The sequence below is a fragment of the Diorhabda sublineata genome, chromosome 8, assembly GCF_026230105.1.
Source record: "Diorhabda sublineata isolate icDioSubl1.1 chromosome 8, icDioSubl1.1, whole genome shotgun sequence".
In the NCBI taxonomy this organism is placed as follows: Eukaryota; Metazoa; Arthropoda; class Insecta; order Coleoptera; family Chrysomelidae; genus Diorhabda; species Diorhabda sublineata.
Window position 1 is genome coordinate 23099650 of NC_079481.1, and position 21603 is coordinate 23121252.

At 29.6% G+C, this 21603-nt stretch overlaps 1 protein-coding gene across 2 annotated transcripts in view; it reads right to left on the reverse strand.

The window, feature by feature from the left end:
- Positions 1-890: 890 nt before the first annotated feature.
- The window catches only part of LOC130447233 (transmembrane protein 53-B), a 30947-nt gene continuing 10234 nt past the window's right edge, over positions 891-21603 (reverse strand). The window contains exons 6-8 of one of the 2 annotated variants that reach the window (XM_056783937.1): positions 21080-21208; positions 16719-16869; positions 891-7363 (exon numbers count right to left, since the gene is read on the reverse strand). In XM_056783937.1, coding sequence (XP_056639915.1) covers positions 7335-7363; positions 16719-16869; positions 21080-21208 — 309 coding nt within the window. In that variant the 3' untranslated portion in view covers positions 891-7334. The remainder of the gene's footprint in view (positions 7364-16718; positions 16870-21079; positions 21209-21603) is intronic. The other variant, XM_056783938.1, reaches the window with a different exon arrangement.

Below are 21603 nucleotides of genomic sequence, written 5' to 3' on the forward strand. Positions count from 1 at the left end.
AGAAGGAATATGTATTTTTTAGATGAAATATGGATCAACGAAGAACAAACACCAAATAAAGTAGGGAATAGTCTATAGTAGGCAATTATCTAAGGACTTTTCGGAAACTATGATTGGGTTAATCCGATCATGATAGGATCCTTTGTACCAAGGTAAACCGGTGAGTAAATTCGATCAGCTGAAGGGTTGTTTCATTTGTCTATGGAATTTTGAACTTTATTTTTTTTTATTATTTAAGTTATTTATTCCGCTTAGTAAATAACTGCTCAATAATACGTATTAAATTATTGAATAAATGTCATGGAAGTATTAACGTACAAAAAAGAAATAAAAATCAACTTTCTTATAGATCGTGTTTTAGATTTGAAATTTTCATCAAAAATTGAAGGCGACGTTCCGAAACTGTGATCTTAATATCGTTCTGGGCCGCATTCACAAATCTAGTGACTTGAACCTAAGTTATAGTTTCCGAAAAGTCCATAAGAAATATGATTTTCTTAAAGCTATTACGTACTTTAAATATATTGTTCATAATACCAATTATGTAGAGTTCTTATGTTTAATAAGAGTTTGCAATAAAAACAACATTGATCTCACAACTATACCCCTTTTAAAATTATTTTCACAAATTACTTCTGTATGTTGAGTGAGTATTGTTATGTAAGTTCCTCTATATCTACATGCTAATTAATTTTATTTTCGAGTATTTTCCAAAAAAATTTTGGCTTAGGTGGAGAGAGAAAAAAAAGTATTTTATATGTTTTGAAACAAAGTTCCTTGATTAACATTATTTTGAAGCATAAGCATATATTTCCTTGTTCCGTAATTTCACCACATAACACATAAAAAATTGTAGTAGGTGTAATATAAATAAAACAAATAAGAAATGTGTCAACGTAATTATTAGCAGATAAATAACAATGTTATAATAATTTCATAAATATATCTTCTAAAATCATTTAAATTACAATAATTGTGCAAATTGAAAATTAACCTATTTTTCGTATCACAAAGATAAATATAAACTATCAACTGAAGTAAGGACATTTAGTTTTTGTAAATAACATTTCTTGTTTAATAAAATCGTTTTTCATATAATTATACCACCACATACATATCAATTAAATAAATATATTGATATAATTAAAATTAGATATGCATAGTTTTCTTTCAGGCAAAAGTACTTAATTGGCTATTTACTGCGACAAACATTATATAAGATTGTCGTAAAGTTGTCGTCTTCCCAAAATGGCCAAACTATTGTTAAAGGCCACATGACATAGCATGCAATTTCTTGCGAGGTCAAAATATTGCATAGATGAATATTGCACGTCGCTTTGTCTTGTGTCATAGCATCATGGCTGCCACTAATAAAAATTAAATAAGTGAATTAAACAAATATCTTACCTATAATTTGATTCAATATTTTGTGACCGGTTTAACAATGATAACACTGTCAATAATTATATCTGCTGCTGGCTTTGTTTGGGAGCCTGATGGATAGGTTTGCTGTTAAGCTAAAAGTAACTGAATTTCTCCCTAGAATTGCAGCTTTCACGCAATAAAAATGGCACCAAACTGATGATGTTGCAAGTGCGAGATCTTGCATGAAACAATCAGCTGAACTTCATCTGCGTATGCTTTTTATCAAGAAATATTACATTGCATTGCAAGGGTGTATTACATTATGTCAAGCGGACTTAAATAACTGTTATATTCTACAATGCATATTAATTCCAATGTAAAATCTTCAAGCAACGGATTTCCACTGTGCATTGAACTTTCAATAAAACTTCCTTATAAATTATAATTCCACTACACTCTTTGTTAACTCTAAACCAGAGGGACTAGTCGATAACTACTCGAAATTCCTTACATCGAAGTCATTTCCATTCAAAAATAACATGAATCTGATTCTAATTGACTCTAATTGATTCTAATTGACTGAGATATTCATCATTATACACTCGAAATTACAATCACGAAATTTAGACAGTTATTTTATAACATAACCTCACAAAATAGTAAAATATTTTTTGTGTTGAACAGTCCTAATAGGGTTGAATAAGAAACGGAAATCTGCATAAAAGTCCGTCCAATTTTGTAAGTTAGTGATTTCCAATTAGTTAATGTTAGAGATTGAAGATAATAACTTCGAATTTCAAGGTTTTTGAAAATTCAGCTTTCAAAGAGGTTAACTGTAAATGAAAGGTTCTATGAAGTCAGTCAATCATATATATTATGGTTTTTGCCAATTTCACTGCCTAAGGAGTGAGAAGACATAAAGTTGCCTAAAATGTCAATTTGAAACAGTCGCTCAGTTTATGGGTTGTTGATAGTTTCTCATTATGCTTTATAGTCACGCCTTCATTCTTTACGGGATATACAGAGCATCGAAGGCTTATTAAAAAGAGTTACCGCAATTTTTATTAGTGCTTTCTCACTATGATAAACCAGCAACTTAGTCATAAATGCTAGAAATTTGAAAAAAAATCATTAAAAGTAAACAAATGTTATTTGAATGACGCAAATGAGTACTTGAGAATTTTGAGGAATTCAACCCATAAGGGTACGAAATGGGGGCTAGGATATGGACAAAATTATTTCTTCACATAGGACTCTCAGATCACCAGATTTACGACTTAATGATTTTTTACTTCATCTTGAAAAATTTAAGGAAAAAATAGTCCCATTTGTGTTACAGCTACAGATGATCAGCTGAGATATACGAGCCTCCTTTCAACTTGTTTTTCTTCATTTGCTACTATCGTAAACTCAATAGTTTCGAATAATAATATTTATTTTTCAAAATCTACTCCATTCTAACAAAACATTAACAATTTTTGTTAGAATACATCTACTCGCTTTTGTTTTCATACGTATAAATTTCTACTCTAATAAAAACGGCATTTAAAAAAATGGAGTGGTTGGTTCTGTCATAATTTATCGCGAGGTTCTATTGAAGTTTACCGTTAGGTTAAAATTAAGTTAGTTACATTCATATTTCTCTGTTCCGTAAAAAATTATACCGTATACAAAGAAATAGTTCGAAACTTTTAAAACGGACGGCTGTAAATATTTAAAATTTAAACATTATCTTTAGGTACCAAACAAAACAGCAAACTGAATCTTGGATTTGTGTGGAAACAATAAGACCTTTGAGAGAGCTCATGGACTCGAAAAACTGCTTCTCATTAATTGTGGTAATCGGGCGATCAATAAAATGAAAGTCACGGGGTTTGATTAATGACATCACCCTGTGATAAAGGCACTCGCTCTGAAAACTTGCTGAATTTATCCAGCCGAATCCTACCTGGGAGGAAAATCGCGGACCGATTTAGATGCTATTTTTCTGCCAAAGAAGTCAAAATCCTCATTAGCTACAATGCCTGAACGGTTATTATCAGTGGGGAAGAATGTCCGCCTTTACCTCAATAATAAAAAGACTGGGCAATTTGGTTTTGTATCTTGGCGCCTTGATTCGCGCCATTACATATTGAAACTAAAAGCTGAAGTGAGCTGAATCAACATATCAATCAACTTGTTCATCCAGGGTGCCAATTCCTAGTGGTTCGACTGAAACTGATGAAAGAAGCGACAGTGGTCCACCTCCAATTGTGTTTGACATTTCAAAAAGTCGTCCTTATAACCTTACTCCTGAGAGTCATGGTCCAGTTCAATTGCCTTCACTGCAGCAACCAGCAACCAAAGAAGAGCCACCGCAAGAAGAGCAACCGCTGCGTACGACGCAAGGAGCTAAAGGTACGCCGTTTTATCCTCACTAAAAAAACCAAGCTACCTCAAAGACTAAATTCAATAAAGATCTTTCGTTCAACCTTCACATTAGTGGTGGAGATTTGTTGTATCTACAGTTATTGTGACACTCCTGATTCTAATAAAGCAATCAATCATTCGTTCATGCTGTCAGTGACATATTTTTGTTATTCAATCTATGTTTAATAAATACAAGCCGTTTACATAACCAGCGCCTTTTCCAATCAATTTGCTTAGTTGTTTAGGAACTATGTTTCCGTAATTACCTAATAGGAAAAATCAATCAATTTTCTTTCAGAATTTTCCCAGCACATATAGACTAATGATATCCTTCTAAATCCAACAAAATCATATTTGAATAAAGCGCAGTTAAAAACTGTTGTCACATAGTTTTATTATGTAAACAAACTTTTTAAAAGCGAGGCGAGGTCATCCATTTTTTATCTTAATAATATGCAAACATGAAGATAATATTGATAAACATACAAACTAAAGATAAATTAAATTTTTGTCAGTACTAAAAATCTAGGATATAATTCTTGACATAGAGTTAATTCGAAATAATTGAAATGAACAAATCTGTCCAAAAGTTGATAGTGATTTCCAATAAAAATATCAAACGAACTCAATCTCTAATCCGTTAATCTTACATTCACCAATCTTCCAAGATTGGAATTCAAAAATCTGTGATATTTAAGAAAATGCACACAAATAAATCAGATAATAATATATAAAGATAATAAATTCTATAACATCAAAAGTAAATATTGTTATAATCTTATATCAGATGCAATCCTTTGATAACAGAAATACTTAAGTTTAATTGTATATTAATCCTTCATTACGTGATTGATCGGGGTGTATCTCTCAGAGATATGTATATACGAGGTGCAGCTATTAAATAATGATAGTGACGGTGCACGTTAAAATTGCCATCTATATGTCTCGCAAAATAGTAGTAAGTAGAGCAACGCAATTTTGTGACATGTCAAATGTAATTTATTCAAAGAAGTCAATGTTTCCAAAGTGCACTTGGTTTCAAGCGTTTTCTAGATGGTCGACGGTACCTTCTAGATGGTTCCTTCCTGGATCAGTCGGCAACCGGGAGGGCCAAAAATTACAAAGCAACTAAATTTTTTGTTGCCAAAAATAAATGGTACTCGTATAAATAAACTTTTTCCGTAAAACATTAATCTATCATTCAGAAGAAAAGATATGTATTCATTCATATATTTGCAGTATTTTTCACAACAAGTTAGACAATTACATATTATTCAAGATAAGAAATTGAAACAATCAAACATTTATTCAAAACTTTCTCATACTTTAATAATAAACAAACATTCGGGCAAACAAATTCAATGGAAGTGATGGCTTTGCATGGTTATACACGTAGAAAATTCAAACTTTACTAAACAATGTAACTTGTACTTAATATAATATAAAATAAAAATACTGTAACATATATTTAAGCAAACCAATTCTTTGGAAGCATTGGCTCCGCTTGGTTTTGAGTTTGGATAAATTTGACTGATAACTTATTTTAAGTTACAAATATTACTCTAAATTCTCCTTCTTTCATATGCAAATTATCGTTTTTATGGCTAAGGTGCGCCTTCTAAATCCAAAAAGAATATCAGGAATAAAAAATATATCCGCATTTAATGTAATGTATGCATTTCAAGTTTGAAAAAGTAGTTCAAATATCAAAATAAGATTGTGTCCAACAACGAGAAGAAACAGAGAAAAATGATACATCTGGAGTTATCAACAACATATACGAGGTCTGGCAATTAAATAACGAGACTGCGCGCCTAGAGGGTGCCATAGACGGGTAGGGTAAAAAACGACTCGTGCGTTGGGTATATAGATATCTTGTCTATGCACGTCCCAAAACACGTTTCCGTCACTATTATAATATTTGTGCAGTAGCTTGCCAGCGTTCTCGTGCCGAAAACCATGTGCAACGAAACAAAATCTTTCATCTAATTGGAAAAACTCCGACTGAGTGCTATAAATTATTGCAAGAGGCCTATGAGGACATAGGCCTCTCTAACTCGTGCGCGTGTTTTTGAGTAGTTTAAGCGCTTTAGTGATGACCGAGAGAGCACTAAAGATGACCAGCGCCCATGTCACCCTGTAACTGTTTCAACTCGTAAAACAGAGACCACAATCAACCAAATTGAGCGTGCAGATCATTGAATGAGCATCCGGATGATTGCCTAGGCTGTAAACGCTGATAAAGAAACGGTTAGAAAAATTTTACACGAGGAATTACACATGACAATAGTCTGTGCGAAAAAATATGGCTCCTGACTACAAGCTCTTGCGTCAACGGGTCTGCTCAGATTTCCTTGAAAGGTTAGAAATGTTAGAAAAAGATCTGCTTTGAAAGGGACCCGATTTAAGTGGATGGAAGCGGTAAAGCAAAAAACGGCAGAGCTTCTAAAGGCCCACACCAAAGAAGACTTCCAGCACTGCTTCGATCAATAGAAAAAACGTATAGAAAGATGTGTGGCGAGGGGACGGAATATAATGAAGAGGGGCATTCGAATGTAGAATAATTTTTATAATAAAACGTTTTTTCGAAGAAAGTCTCGTTATTTAACAGCTAGACCTCATTAACTAAAATAAACATGAACATCATCCTATAAATATACACCTCTCAACCTTCTAAAAAATAAGAATTACAAATTTTGAAGGCATATAACCATACTCACAGACCCAACAGTATCATACCATAAGCTATATATGACGTCAGTCACTACTATGGAATAAAAAACAAATCTTAATATATCTAACTATGTAAACATCACACAAACGAAAACATTACAAAGTACGTACACTTCACCAGCAATAGGACTGAAACAACTATGGCAACAAGAACAAGTCTCAATAGTACCAATGAAAAAATCGGCACAATCACCACAAAACATTGAACTACAAATCAATAAATAGCATATTGTTATAAAAACAAGAAATTAGGATTCCATACTTTCTCTATGGCCTTAAAAAATAATAGCGAAATAATGTAACAACTAGCATGAACTTTAAATTTAATGTTTTCAATAATTTTCATTTAGGTACAATAAAAATATCAATTACACATTGAATAACAAACAAGAAGATTTAAAACTTTCATTGCTCATTGTAGGGTTTTGTAAAACGTTTCACAATTATAAAATTATAAGTAATCAGATTTATCATTGCATGAATTTGACATTCCATTGAAGATTATTTATTCTGTAATAGTAACTACAACTGTAATACAAGGAATTGAAGAAAAACAATGTACCTCATTGATCTATCAACAATTAAGACACAGCAGTTTTGTGTTATAGCCGTAAAAAAAATATATAGAAAGCAGTATAGCTGAAAACAGCAGCAATTTTTCGAAAATTATTTAATAAATTAAATCAATAAAAAATGTCATATCGTTAAATAAAAGGTGGAAAAAAACCGTAAATGACAATAATAGAATGATAATAATACAACGGTTTTTAGTTGATTTACCTGCTAACGTTATTCATTTACTCGTAATATAAATAATCTCAATTTCATCATTTGGCTAATGGAAGTATAGAATTTTCTGAAAATAAAGAAGTGGATAAAGTAAAAGTAAGTGAAATAATTCAAATATCTTTCAGTCTTAACTAATTAAATACTGAAGCCACTAAATTTAACTGAAAAATTATCTGTTCAATTCTTCATTGAATTCTGTAATCGAATAAAACAACAAAAGTAGTAATTTCTCTAGAATTAATTATTTACAAAAACTAGATTTGCAGTTTCTAAATATTGTAAAGAAATACCTCAAACATTGGTACTACGTAATCAAAATACTAGGGAAGTAATATAACTTTTTCAAATGGATTAAAAAATTTGTAAAATAAATTTAATCGTGATTTTAGTAGTTTATTTTCAAATAACATGAAATGAAAATGTTAGGTGTGATCAAAGAATAAAATGACTCCATTTTTATAAAAGCACTTACTTATGAAGCATCGATTTTAACTACTATATTTAATATTCTCACTTTTTCGGACAAATACTGATAAGTTTAAACCCATTCTGGCTTTAATTAGATTGTGGTGGAATATCTCGCTTGAACAACGTATTAACATCAATTTTTTCTTTCAAAAGTTAAAAAATGCCATAGACGAAATATTAAAATTTGTTTATGGTGATATTAGCTTTAAACATTGTTTACAAATGGTCCAAGTAATTCAAACGTGACTAAGAATCAGTTAAAGACGGATAGAGTTGGAACGTCCTTCGAGGTTAAAACTAGATCAAATAATTTGAATCAATGATTTCTAAATAGAATTAGTAGTGTCAAATTTACTCTCAGTCTTTCGTTTAAAGGACGAAAAAATCGTGTTTCCATTGCATTAAATTTGAAAATCGTCTTCATGCCGAGTTCATTATTGAAATTTTTACTGAAGATGAAAATTAGTCCTATGGATATCCAGAGCTGTCGATGGAAACTTAGTAACTCACCTCGCCCTACAGTAGCCTATTAATTAGGGAGCGTCCATAAACCATGTAGTCATATTATGCACATAGCCTAGCGAGTTACATGCGAAGAATTCTTGAAGGACATTTTTAAAACAATACCATTGTATCAAATATCATAAACATGTATCAGCATTTATTCTATTTTTGTATCAAATAACGTAAACATGTATCAGCATTATTTTACTATAAATAAGATTTTTTTAAACAACTTGATGATATTTAATGTTTATAATTAGTTCGATCTTAAGATTAATTGTATTCATTCAAATATTCAAAAATAAATTTCGAAACCCGAAATTTATAATTGGCGCAGTCATTCGGATTAGTGCGGTCGCGAGTTTACGCAAAGTACGATAAAGTTCCGGCTAAGTACTCCAGTACCTAAGCACTAAACCTACATATTCAACGAGGGACAGGACTTCATATAGCTGTAAGTGCCAAGTCTCCTTATTATTTTTATTCATTTTTATCCATCCTTATCAAAACGTTGAATAAGGAAGAGATAATTTAATAATTTTAAATATATTATTTTATAAACGATTTTGATAAATTATTAAATATATTCAGTGAGTTAAACTTAAAAGATAATTCAGAATATATAAAAATGGCAACGTCAAATCCAAAAACCCTAAATTGGGATTTATTCAAATTAAAGTTAGAGAACATTAAACCTTATGACGGAAATAAAAATACATTAAATAAATTTATAAATCGTTGTGAAAACCTAATAGAGACGTACTCAGTTTATAACGATCATGACATTAATAATCACGTATTAGAATGTATACAGGAAAAATTAATAGATAAAGCCGAGTTAATGGTAGGAAATAGAATTGAGTTAAATACATGGTTTAAATTAAAAGAAGCGTTGATTCAGTTCTTTTGCAGATAGGCGCGATTTAGATTATATTTTACAAGAATTAACGAGAACGAGACCATTTAAAAATGAAAATTTGATAGCATTCGGTAATAGATTACAATTATTAAAAAGTCAGACTATACAAATTATCAGTAATCATTTAAACCTAGGAGAGATTGATAAAAGATGTCAAATTAATCACTGTGATAAAACAGCTTTGAACACCTTTATTGCGGGATGTTCAGGTGTCATACGTAACAATATGTATTTAAAAAAGCCTAACTCTCTAGAAGACGCTATGGCTTACGTAGATGAATTTGGTAAATATAATAATAATAATAATGTTCCAATGAATCAAACAAGAAATAATAGAAATAATCAACATAACAATTACAATTCCTTCTACAGACAACCTTATAATAATAATTTTGACGGAATATTAGGTATAGAAGACATGATGAGAATGAAATTAAATATTGATTTTACTAACAAACAATTAAATAACAAAAACGTTTCAATTCCAATAAAATTTAGAAAACCAACTGACATAAAGTTCTCATTTGACATTGGACCGACTGAAAAATTATTAAAGTCTGTACCAGTAAATGTATGAAATGGAGAAATATTAATAAACAAAACACAATTAGGAAAAGCATATATTCCTGAAACGTTAACAATAGCACAAAATGGTTATGCTATAGATGAGATTATAAACGAATCATTTAAAACAATATCTATAACTTTGAATGAACCCCTTAAAGTTCAACCATTTGAAATAAATCAATACGAAATTCACAATTTTAATTATTCAAAAGAAAATAATAATTAACGAAAATTATAATTGGCACGAAACTTATAATCGGCAAAAAAATAAAATAGATATAAGTAAACTAATTCGAACTAGTCATATGAACGAGGAAGAAAAGAATAATATAATTAAATTATGTAAGAAATTTTCCGATATTTTTCTAAAACCAGGAGATCCACTGACATTTACATCCAAAATAAAACATTCAATTAAGACAACCGATGAAATTCCTGTACATGTAAAATCTTATAGATACCCATACATACACAAAGAGGAAGTACAAAAACATATCAACGAGATGTTAGAAAAAGGAATAATAAAAGCATCATATTCCCCTTGGAGTTCACCTATATGGATTGTCAGCAAGAAATTAGATGCATCCGGAAAACAAAAATGGAGATTAGTAATTGATTATAGGAAATTAAATGAAAAAACCATTTCTGATAAATACCCGATTCCAAATATTACCGATATATAGATAAAGGACATTACGAATTTCTTAGAATGCCTTTTGGACTAAAGAATTCACCCGCAACATTTCAAAGAGTAATGGACGAAATTTTACAAGAACTACAAAATAAAATTTGTTTAGTATATATGGATGACATCATAATATTTAGCACAAGTCTACAAGAACATTTGCAGAATCTACAAGCAATATTTTATAAACTAAGAGAAGGCCGGTTAAAAATTCAATTGGATAAATGTGAATTCTTATGCAAAGAAGTAGAATTTCTTGGACATGTTGTTACACCAGAAGGAATTAAGCCTAACCCGAAAAAAATTAAAGCCATAAAAAATTTCCCTATACCCTATACTCAAAAACAAATTAAATCATTTCTAGGATTATTAGGATATTACAGAAAATTTATTAAAAATTTCGCAAAAATTACTAAACCTATGATGACATGCTTAAAGAAAGATAAAAAAGTAGAACATACACAAGAATTTATTAATTGTTTTAATACTTGTAAACAACTTTTAACATCAGAACCTATATTGGCCTACCCAGATTTTAATAAACAATTTGATTTAACGACTGATGCAGTATTATCCCAAGAAGGACATCCAATTTCTTATGCTTCAAGAACATTAAACGACGCTGAAACAAATTATTCGACAATAGAAAAAGAACTATTAGCAATAGTATGGGCATGTAAATATTATCCACCCTATTTACTTGGAAGAAAATTCACTATATACACAGATCATAAACCTTTACAATGGCTAATGTCACTTAAAGAACCAAATTCAAGATTGGTTCGATGGAGATTGAAACTAGAAGAATATGATTATGAGATTAAATATTTAAAAGGAAAATCCAATCTAGTAGCAAACCCATTATCACGAATAAAACCAGATTGTGACGTAAATGCATTAGAAACAGAGTCACTAAATGTTAATATCGACGACTTAGATTCAATAATTCAAAGAGAAATTGATAACTTACCAAATTATTTTGAACCGATAAATGATGATTTATTACCTGACTTATTATATTTAGACAATGTCGAAGAAGTTATTCAAATACGACCACCATTAAACAAAGACTCAGATTTAGAAACAATACATTCTTCTTCATAAAATCCAATATTAGAAATTCCAATTTCAAATAGATCATTGAATACATATAAACATCAAATTTTAATAACAAGCGGTGAAGTAAATAGTATAAGAACTAAAAGAGAAAAATGTTTTGATTATACTCGTATATATGTAATTTTATCTAAAAGAGATTTAGAAAGTAACATAATTCAATTTGTCAAAGAATATATCGACCCAAAATTACTTTACGCATTATATTTTAGAGAACCTCTAAAACCAGAGCAATTTATAGCCACTGTACAAAAATATTTCAAAAACGCATCATTCAAATTTATTCATTGTATAAATGTAGTAAAATATTTTAACTGAGGAGAAACAAAAAGAAAAATTAGAATATTATCATATATATATATATATATATATATATATAAGAAAGGACATAGAGGGATCAACGAATTAAAAAAATCATTAACCGAAAAATATTACTGTCCCAAAATGATACAAGACATAGAAAATTTCGTCAATAATTGTGAAAAATGTCAAAAGAATAAATATGATAGAAATCCACCGATAATAAAATTCAATTTAACCCCAACAGCTAGTAGACCATTTGAGCACATTCACATTGATACCTTTAAAATAGCACACCAATCATACTTAACAATAATAGATGCTTTTTCTAGATACGGTCAAGCATACTGAATGTCAAGTGTGAATGGAACTTCAGTTGTTGATAACATATTAAATTACATTACTCATCATGGTTTACCCTATAAAATAACAGCTGACTGTGGTTCAGAATTTAAAAATAATGACCTACAAGATTTTTGCAAACTACACAAAATTGAGTTACATTATACAACATCTAAAAATAGCAATTTTAATTCACCCGTTGAACGTTTTCATTCCAGTTTAATTGAACATTTTAGATGCATAAAAGAAAATAATAAAGATTTGACTCCCAATCAATTGATAAAACATTCAATATTAGCATATAACAATTCAATTCATTCGGTAACGCAATTCACGCCATTTGAAATTATTAAAGGCCATATAAATAACCCTGATCCATTCGACTTAGATGATCACCTAATAATATCTAATTACGTACAAAATTACAAGGAAACCTCCAAATTATTATATGAAAAAATTAAAGAGAGAAATGCTAACATTAAAGGAAAATAATTAATAAGAGAAACGAAAACAGAAAAGATCCCCTATCTTATGAAAATCAAAACATAGCTTACATAAAAACAAAATTTCGAGACAAAAAACTACCTAAGTTCAAAAATATTATAAATTTATCAATAATTTATCATAAAAATATAATTAGAAAACCAAAAAACTAAAACAGAAAAATTGTTACAGATAATGAAGCTGACAATAGTATTAACGTTACTATTACTTTACAAGACGATCAAGACGGAAAACATAACAGTTACAAACGTAAATAACTAATTATTACCCATCAGTTTAGGAACTAGTAATCTTATACATACTAAACATACTTTCATATACTATATAGATCTAGAATTCATTCACAAACAAATCAATAATTTAAAACAATATTATTATAACCTAAGAAATAATTTATCTCAAGCGAACGCAATAAATCCTATTTCATACCATAACTTAGCTGAACAATCATTGAGTAGAACAGAAATTTTAATTAATACTTTAGATAAAAAATCAGAAAATATTTATCCACATTTAAGATTGAAGAGGATTAATAAATGCTGTAGGTAAAATAGATAAATGGCTTTTTAGAACTTTAGATTCGGACGATGAAGAAAGATATAATAACGCTATAAATGTTTTACAACAAAATCAAAAACAAATAATTCACGAAGTTAATTTACAAATATCATTACATAAAAAATTAATTGATCATTATAACAAATCGATTACGACACTATGTCGGAAACTTTTTGATGATTTAGAGAAATTTCACATTTCAATTGAAAATAAAATAATAACTTTAAACGATTTTTATAACATTTCAAAGTACAATTTAACAAATTAATCTTGATTGGCAGAGTTTAATTACACTAATTGATAATATTGAAAATGCAATAACGTTTTCTAAATTAAATACAATTCACAGTTCAGTTATATCAAGCCAAGAAATTTTGGAAATGATAAAATATTTAAGTACCATTTACAATGAAGAACAAATACCAGAATTTAATAATATTTTGACATATTATCTCTTTCTTGGTTCACAAGTAACCTTTTCCAAATCCAAAATAATATTTGCTACCCATGTTCCTATCCTAAAACCCAAAACCTATGAATTTTTTCATTTATACCCCGTAATCCAAAACCATACAATATTTATCCCTCCTCAACCTTACTTGGTCAGAAGTCAAAAAGAAGTTACTTTCATCAAAGAAGAATGCCTTGAGTTAGAAGGAAAACATTATTGTAATGAGACTTTCAAATTACAAGATAACTGTACTGTTGAATTGTTAAATGGACATTCTGGTAAAAATTTTGTTATTAGTGAAATTAATCTTCAAGAAACAATATTAGAACAAGTAACAAATGATGAACTTTTAGTGATTCCAAATTTTGAAATTGACGTAATTTCTAAATGTGTCTCAGACCGTTATTTTAAAATAATGTATCCATCGCTTATAAAAATTCCAAAAAATTGTAATATTCAAATAGGAAGTGAAATTTTCTCAACTAATGTACAAATTAAAAAAGGAAAATCAATAATATTACCGAAATTAAACTTTAAATTTTTGAATAATCAAATTTATAAATCTCCTAATTTAACTAATATAGATTTTAATAAATTATATGAAATTAGTAACATTGCTAAGAATATAAAACCAATCCATGAAATTTATAATCCGCAAAGCCATGTATCAATAGGACTATTTACTGTAATATTAATAATTTATATAATTTTAATAACATTTTGGATAATTCGAAAATATAAATATAAGTTTGTAAGAAAACAGAAAATAGAAGAAAGGAAGAAAGAAGACATCGAATTAGAAGAGGAAAGAAAACAAAGGATGAAAAATACCTCCGTCATTTTCCATTCTTAGGGATGGAGGAGTTACATGCGAAGAATTCCTGAAGGACATTTTTAAAACAATACCATTGTATCAAATATCATAAACATGTATCAGCATTTATTCTATTTTGTATCAAATAACGTAAACATGTATCAGCATTATTTTACTATAAATAAGATTTTTGTAAACAACCTGATGATATTTAATTTAATTAGTTCGATCTTGAGATTGATTGTATTCATTCAAATATTCAAAAAATAAATTTTTTTAAAATAAATTTCGAAACCCGAAAGTTATAATTAGCGTAGCTTTTTTTATGACCCCTCCTTCCCTGCCCGATGCTACGTGGTTTTGTTTCACAATATATTATTCTATTCTATTATTGAGAAAATATTTTACTGAATCGTACTATTAATAAATATTTAGAAATAAGTGATAAATCATCCATAAAATACAATCTAGAAACTTCCAATAAATATTTGTTAGCTACTAATATATATATATATATATATATATATATATATATATATATATATATATATATATATATATATATATATATATATATATAATCATTTAACTTTCAATAAATATGGGTAACTCTGAAATAAATTCATTCATTAACAGTTCATCATTATTTTTTGAACAATGTATTCATGATTCTTCCTCAAAAATTAGCATGTGTGTGCCAAATATGATCATTTTCTTTAACAACATTTCATCTGAGAAAACTACGTAGCTTTGCTCTCATCTACCCCCCCCCCCTTACATGGCTTAGCGAAGTATTTGAACTTATGCCCCCTCCTCTTGGCCGAACTACGTGGTTTATGTACGTTTCCTTAAAAACGAACATCAATGTCGTAGTCATACTTTTCTTCGATTGTTACATAAGACATATAGCCATCAAAAATGTGTGTGAAGAAAAAAAATTTGTACGAAGAAAAGACCTGAAAATGTGAGTCAAAAGTTTTAAGCCACTTGAGATTTTCTCATTTATTCGCCTTAGTCAAAAAATTTGGCACCACATAGTTTTATCTTCTGGAAGAAAAAGTTTCTAAAAGGAAATGGTTTGATGGAAACTATTCCGAAAGAAAAGTTCTAAAAATACTTGCCGTCATGAATAGACATTGATATGACAGTACTAAATTTTGAAGATTCATTTGAAGTTCATGTTCTTCCTTTCTTTTTAATGAAGTATTATATGATAACACTCCGTACTTTTGATGTAGAGTATTGTAAATTTAACAATTCAGTTATCAGTAAAAATTTCTGCTGAATTTTCCATAGGCTTGGAAGTTATGAACGACTTCAATAGTTAGAGCATTATTTACGGCTATGAGCCTTTTTACCCAATGATTTGTTTGAATATATCCTTCTGTAATAATTACGCTATTTGTCATTAACATACTTGGATGTAAATAACCAAATAACCAAAATCAGTAGCGGAAGACAAAAAATGGAAATGCAAAAACTCCTTGAAGCTTCTTCATAAAAATTGATCTACACATTCTGTTAACAGTTCTAAGTTCGTACTTGATTGCAGATGTATTGTTGAGTAGCCAAATTAAGACATGACATAGCATCAAATGCTTTTGAGGGTGTTCGTAAGAATCCAAGAAGACAATTGGTAAACGACATCTGGAGACGGAATCAAGAAAACATCAGAAAATATTCTAAAACCTCATTTATAAGTGAGACAAAATATATATCGAGCTAAAGACATACCTACCCAAAGTATAATTTAGAGAATAAAATTAATATAATTTTGGAGAAATGATTGTTTGAAACATCGACTAAATTGATCAGAATTAGACATTATAGTTATAAAATAAATCTACTATCAATAAGAGATAACGTTTACAAGGTAATATATGCGTTTAATGATTTATGATCTATAAATAACGAAAAATTAATGATAATAATTACCGAATTTTTTTTAAATTGATTATTAATTCATAGTACTGTTCATAGTACTTCTGATACACATACTTTCAGCTTAGAACTGCTTGATATGAATAATTTCATAATATTAATAAAAACGAAATTAAGCTACATTTTCTGCACAATGAGGTATCTGTAGTAGAGAAATTTGTTATAGAACTTCCCTAGTACGTCATTACTTTTATGCAAATTATGAGTTCATGGTTTCTTTTTGATCTCTAACAAATCCAATTTTAATTGTTACCATTTAGGCATTTGTTGATGAAGTTGTAAACTGTTTTCACATAGCTATTCCTATTTTCTGCCAAATGTTTCACGTGTAGGCTCTTCTCGTAGCAAACGCTAGTAACGTCCACACCAAGATTTCTTCTATAATTGGCAAAATATTCAATATCCTGAAATATTTAGGAATATAATTTTCTTGAACAAACTGAAATCATGATTTTACACAACTTATTCTAATCCTAAGTTCCAAGTTTCTGGTTAAAATTAATCTTTAAAATCAAAATATTAATTAAGAATGATTAATTATATTTTTGGAATGATTTTCATATATTTACTCCCCTTGTACCTCTGAAAACTGACAAAAGTGTTCAATGCTTCCTCTAGTAAAAAATTTGCCATATACTTATTGTGTATTTATTGCGCAACAAATATTTAAATTGTTTCCAGTAGATATAATGATCACAAAAAGAAAATCTCCAAATTTTCTGGAAAAAGTACAATACCATATTCGAAACAATTATAATTTTAGGAGCTTTTTGGTAAAAGGTATCACCTATTGTGACTATCGCATTGGATAGGTTTGGCTACATGTTTCACATCCAGGGGTCGTTCACGGTGACTAACATAAAGACATAATAGACCACGGTGCAGGTAGGAACTGGTCTCTTTTGGTTGAGTAATAGAGGAGACGAAACTAACTAGATTACAGTTTTAACTTGCAATCTCCAATGAATTTTAATAGAATGTTGAAGATAGTCGTATTATTTAATACCAGTAAGCAGTTCTCTATCCTGCATATACCTATTACAAGTGTGTTTCAAGCCGCATATACGGTTACAACTATCGCACAAGTTGGAATCTACTATATTTATTTTATAAAGGTGTGCTGAATAGCATGCATGTCCAAACTTAAGTCTACTTATAGAGACTATGCTACTTCGAGGTAGCTCATACTATGCCAGTATTGACTGGGAATTTCTGGATATAATTGTGTATATCTTGTTGGTTTCTTGAAGCTAGATTGTCTACATGTATTACTCTGATATGAGTCTGATATGTTCTTTTATCCACAAAAATTTTATATCATATTATTTTATTCGTAGCTCATTTGCTTTCAGTTTAATTTTTAGAATAGTTTCATTTTCAAAAGTGTCATTTACATCAAAAGGTTGACTAACGCTTGTGAGAACTGATTAAGGAGCCCGATATTATGATAGATTTTTTATAGCCATGTCGTTCAATGAATTCCAGAAGTTTGATCATTCCTATCGCTTCTGCAGAGAAAATAGAGGTCAGACAATTAAGTTTAAATTGCATTTGTAACTTCGTTGAAGAGGAGCTTATTGATGACTGTTTGAGTAACAAAAAACTTAGCTTAAGTTATGTCAGCCAAAATGAAACATGTCGAGAAAAGTAATGGCCATATTTAAAGGGATTAAAATGACGATTAAAAATATCAATAGATGGCCGGAGCGTGACGTCACGGCCGTCATATTGTAATAGTTCACTTTCCAAAAGAAGTTTGTGAAGTAGTGAGGGTTCTTCAAAGTTATTTGAAAAGTGTTTAATTAGTTCACTATTGAATAAGATTAATTAGTTCACTATTGCATAAGATGGTAATTTGTTCCGTGCCAAATGTATTTTTTTGCAAAATTTATCAAAGAAAATACGAAAAAATCACATATCATATATATGATCGTCAACGCAGTTTAAATGTTACCGTTGAAGTTTGAAATCCGTTAATTTATAGTTATTCCTCGTGTCCCTTAAAGTGTGTAATATGTTATTAATTTGACACTTAGTAATTTCATAGAATAACGATCTGCATCCCGTTAAAGTGTAAAATAATCTATATCATATATGTCGCTTTTTAGTATAAGGTACATTTACGTTTCGTTTGACAATATGGAAAATAGCGAAATAAAACGATACTTTCGCTAAACAAAAACACCAAAGCATAAAACATAAAATTTATCCAGTTTATGAAGAACAGAGCGTTCCATTCTGGTCCCCCTACGAGGCTCTGTTTGGTTGCGCAGTTAGAGTTGAACTGTCAACAACTGCCATTCCGAAGGAAGCACTTAATTCGTTGTTTCTTCTCAACCTGATAATGAAAAAGTAGTTGAACAAACAGTATTAAATAATCCCATTACGAAACTATGTGTTATCTATTTAAAAGAATGCAGGGAAGATATAGTTTGCTTTAAATGTATGGAGCCTGTCCATATACGGAAGATTGGGTTTCAGAAGATAAAGTTGAGCAGAAAATCTACAAGTTGTTTTTAAATGAACTCAATGTTCAAAGAGAAAGAGAAAGGTCTAAAAAATGATTAGAAATTCAAGCGAAAAAGATGAAATTAATATCGGATAAATCTCATTCTGAAGCCTCTTTGGGGTTTAACATCCCTATCCCAGTGCCTGAAGTTGACACAGGAAAAAGTGATTCCAAATCTATTTTAGTTGTCATCATAAAAATAATCGACTAAGATTTTTCCAATTGGGCACAAGAAACGACCGCATAAAACAATTATATTCCCGAAACCAGTCTGAAAACAAAAATTAATTTAAATCCAGATGTAGAAATATCGGTCGGTTGTTACAGCTCAAAGTTTAGGTACTCGTCAGGGATTTAAAAAATGTTTTTGTAAAACACAGTGTGTCAACAAAAAATATTTTTGTTTGAGAAATAATGTTCTTTTTAATTCCAAGTATCATTTCAGTAATCCTTATTGTAACAAATAATTTTATGGTACGTTTCCATACATACCATTAATACGATGCATAAATTCGATAAATTGCTTTTTTCATATTAATTTATAGAATACCTGTTATTTCATTTTAGATAAATTGTTTACTTAATACTTAAATTTTTTCTCATTAGTTAATTTATAGAATACCTAGTTATTTCATAGAATTACTAATTAAAGTGTCAAATTAATAACATATTACACACTTTAACGGACACGATCAGTTATTTCATGGCATAATCTATGAAATAACTGCATTATATATTTGAACGGTAACATAAACATTGTTTGGAAAGTGATTCCTGACCTGTCCTAACAATGGTGGTGTGGACGTCAATACTCCTGTTGTCTATCACAATAAGAGATTATCAAAAATGTTTTGACAGGTTTTTAAATGGCTATATGAACTAACAGCATTGCTTCTTTGCGATTCCCAAATTAAATAACAAAGCTCTCATATCATAGGCTCAAAACTGACATGAGAGTACCGAAGAAAACTTTATGAAATGGGCAGAAATTGACCTATTTCCGTGGAAATTACAATTCTCCTGAGCTTTTTCCTGGGCCTGCCTTATCCAAAAATACAGAACCACATGAAAACTTCCACAATACATTAAAAGAAAAATTCAACAAAAATAGGGCCTTTTATTACCGAGTGCACTTTTTAAACTAATGTGTGTCTCTTCAGGATCGTCTTCATATCTGAGTCTGATAATGCTAAATGGGAATGCTATGAGGAAAATTTTTAGAGTATGACTAATATAAGGCTTATTTTCGGGGTTGTGACAAATGAACCAGTCAGAAGGAATCTTTCCAGTATCGTAAGCCACGAATCTGGTTATATTCAATCTGGTGCAATTTTTTTCCTAGTTTCAAATCCCCATCCCATGCTCTACTTCTGTTTTTTCTTAGGTCCGTCAAGGCAACTCTCCAGTAACTCATCATAAAACAGTTCTGATGTGCACCTTTTTCATTCTATTTTATACCTACTTATAGTTTTTATAATTTCATCAATACTAACAAAACCACATCCCTTCTTATCATATTTTTACTGAATTAAACACTCACAGAATCTTATAGTTGAAAACATTAAGCAACAACACTTTTTGTTTCGTTCCAGAGAGAACAAAAACTTTCTGTAATTGACATAAAATATTTCCAGAATTTTTCAGTTGAATACACCTAATTATAAAAACATCTACATCTATCAAAAAATTAATTAAGAGATACAAATTTTGATGGAGCAAAACAAGGACGGGCATAAAAAAGTATCAAATGCTGCTCGCCCAAGTTTAGATCTTATGAGCTACAACAGCTAGGACCTGCAGGGTCTTGCAAACTTGAAAAATATTTTGGAAAATAACATATGTAAGATATGCTAGGAAGCGTAGTGCATACTGAGGTTTCATAGGTTAGGCGAGTAAAAGTAAAACGGTAATCATACATAGAAGTAATGCAATACTGTGGGCGTTGACACAGCAGTCAAAAATGCGATAAGGCACATGATAAATGTTTCAAAGATGCTTCATTATATATTATTATATATCCTTCATTATACATTCCAATCTTAGTAAAATCAGCATAATACATTAGAATATATCACTAAAAACTAAAGAAAAATGGAAATTCTCACTTTGTACGGAATTAAGTTATCATTCTTGGAGTAGATAAAACATTGCGGCCATTTATTTTTCTCATTTTTCAAATTTTCCAATGGATTTGATTGAAATGTTGGCCTGGGATATATTGTATTACTAATAACCTACAAGTAAAAAAATAAAATTATCAATCTTTTTGTGTTCTTGATATAATCAGAGAAAAAATTTGACTACGATTATACTGGATGATTATTGTTAATTGGCCATCTAACATAGCTGTAAACATAACTGCATTTGATCTTCTAAGTATATAAAGAAAAAACAATCTTCAGCGTCTTTCCGAGCAACACCATATCAATAAGAATTAGCGAAAATCGATCTCAACTATTTATTAGAGCAAGTATACATGATTATGTAATTACTTTTCATTCCATGTATATAATTTTTTCTTTGTTAGCATCTATTTTAATACCTTTTAATCAATCGTTTATGCAGACTCAAGCAGTATATTACACGTTACTCAAGTTTTATTTTTAAACTCTAAAAACCCTGCTACCCA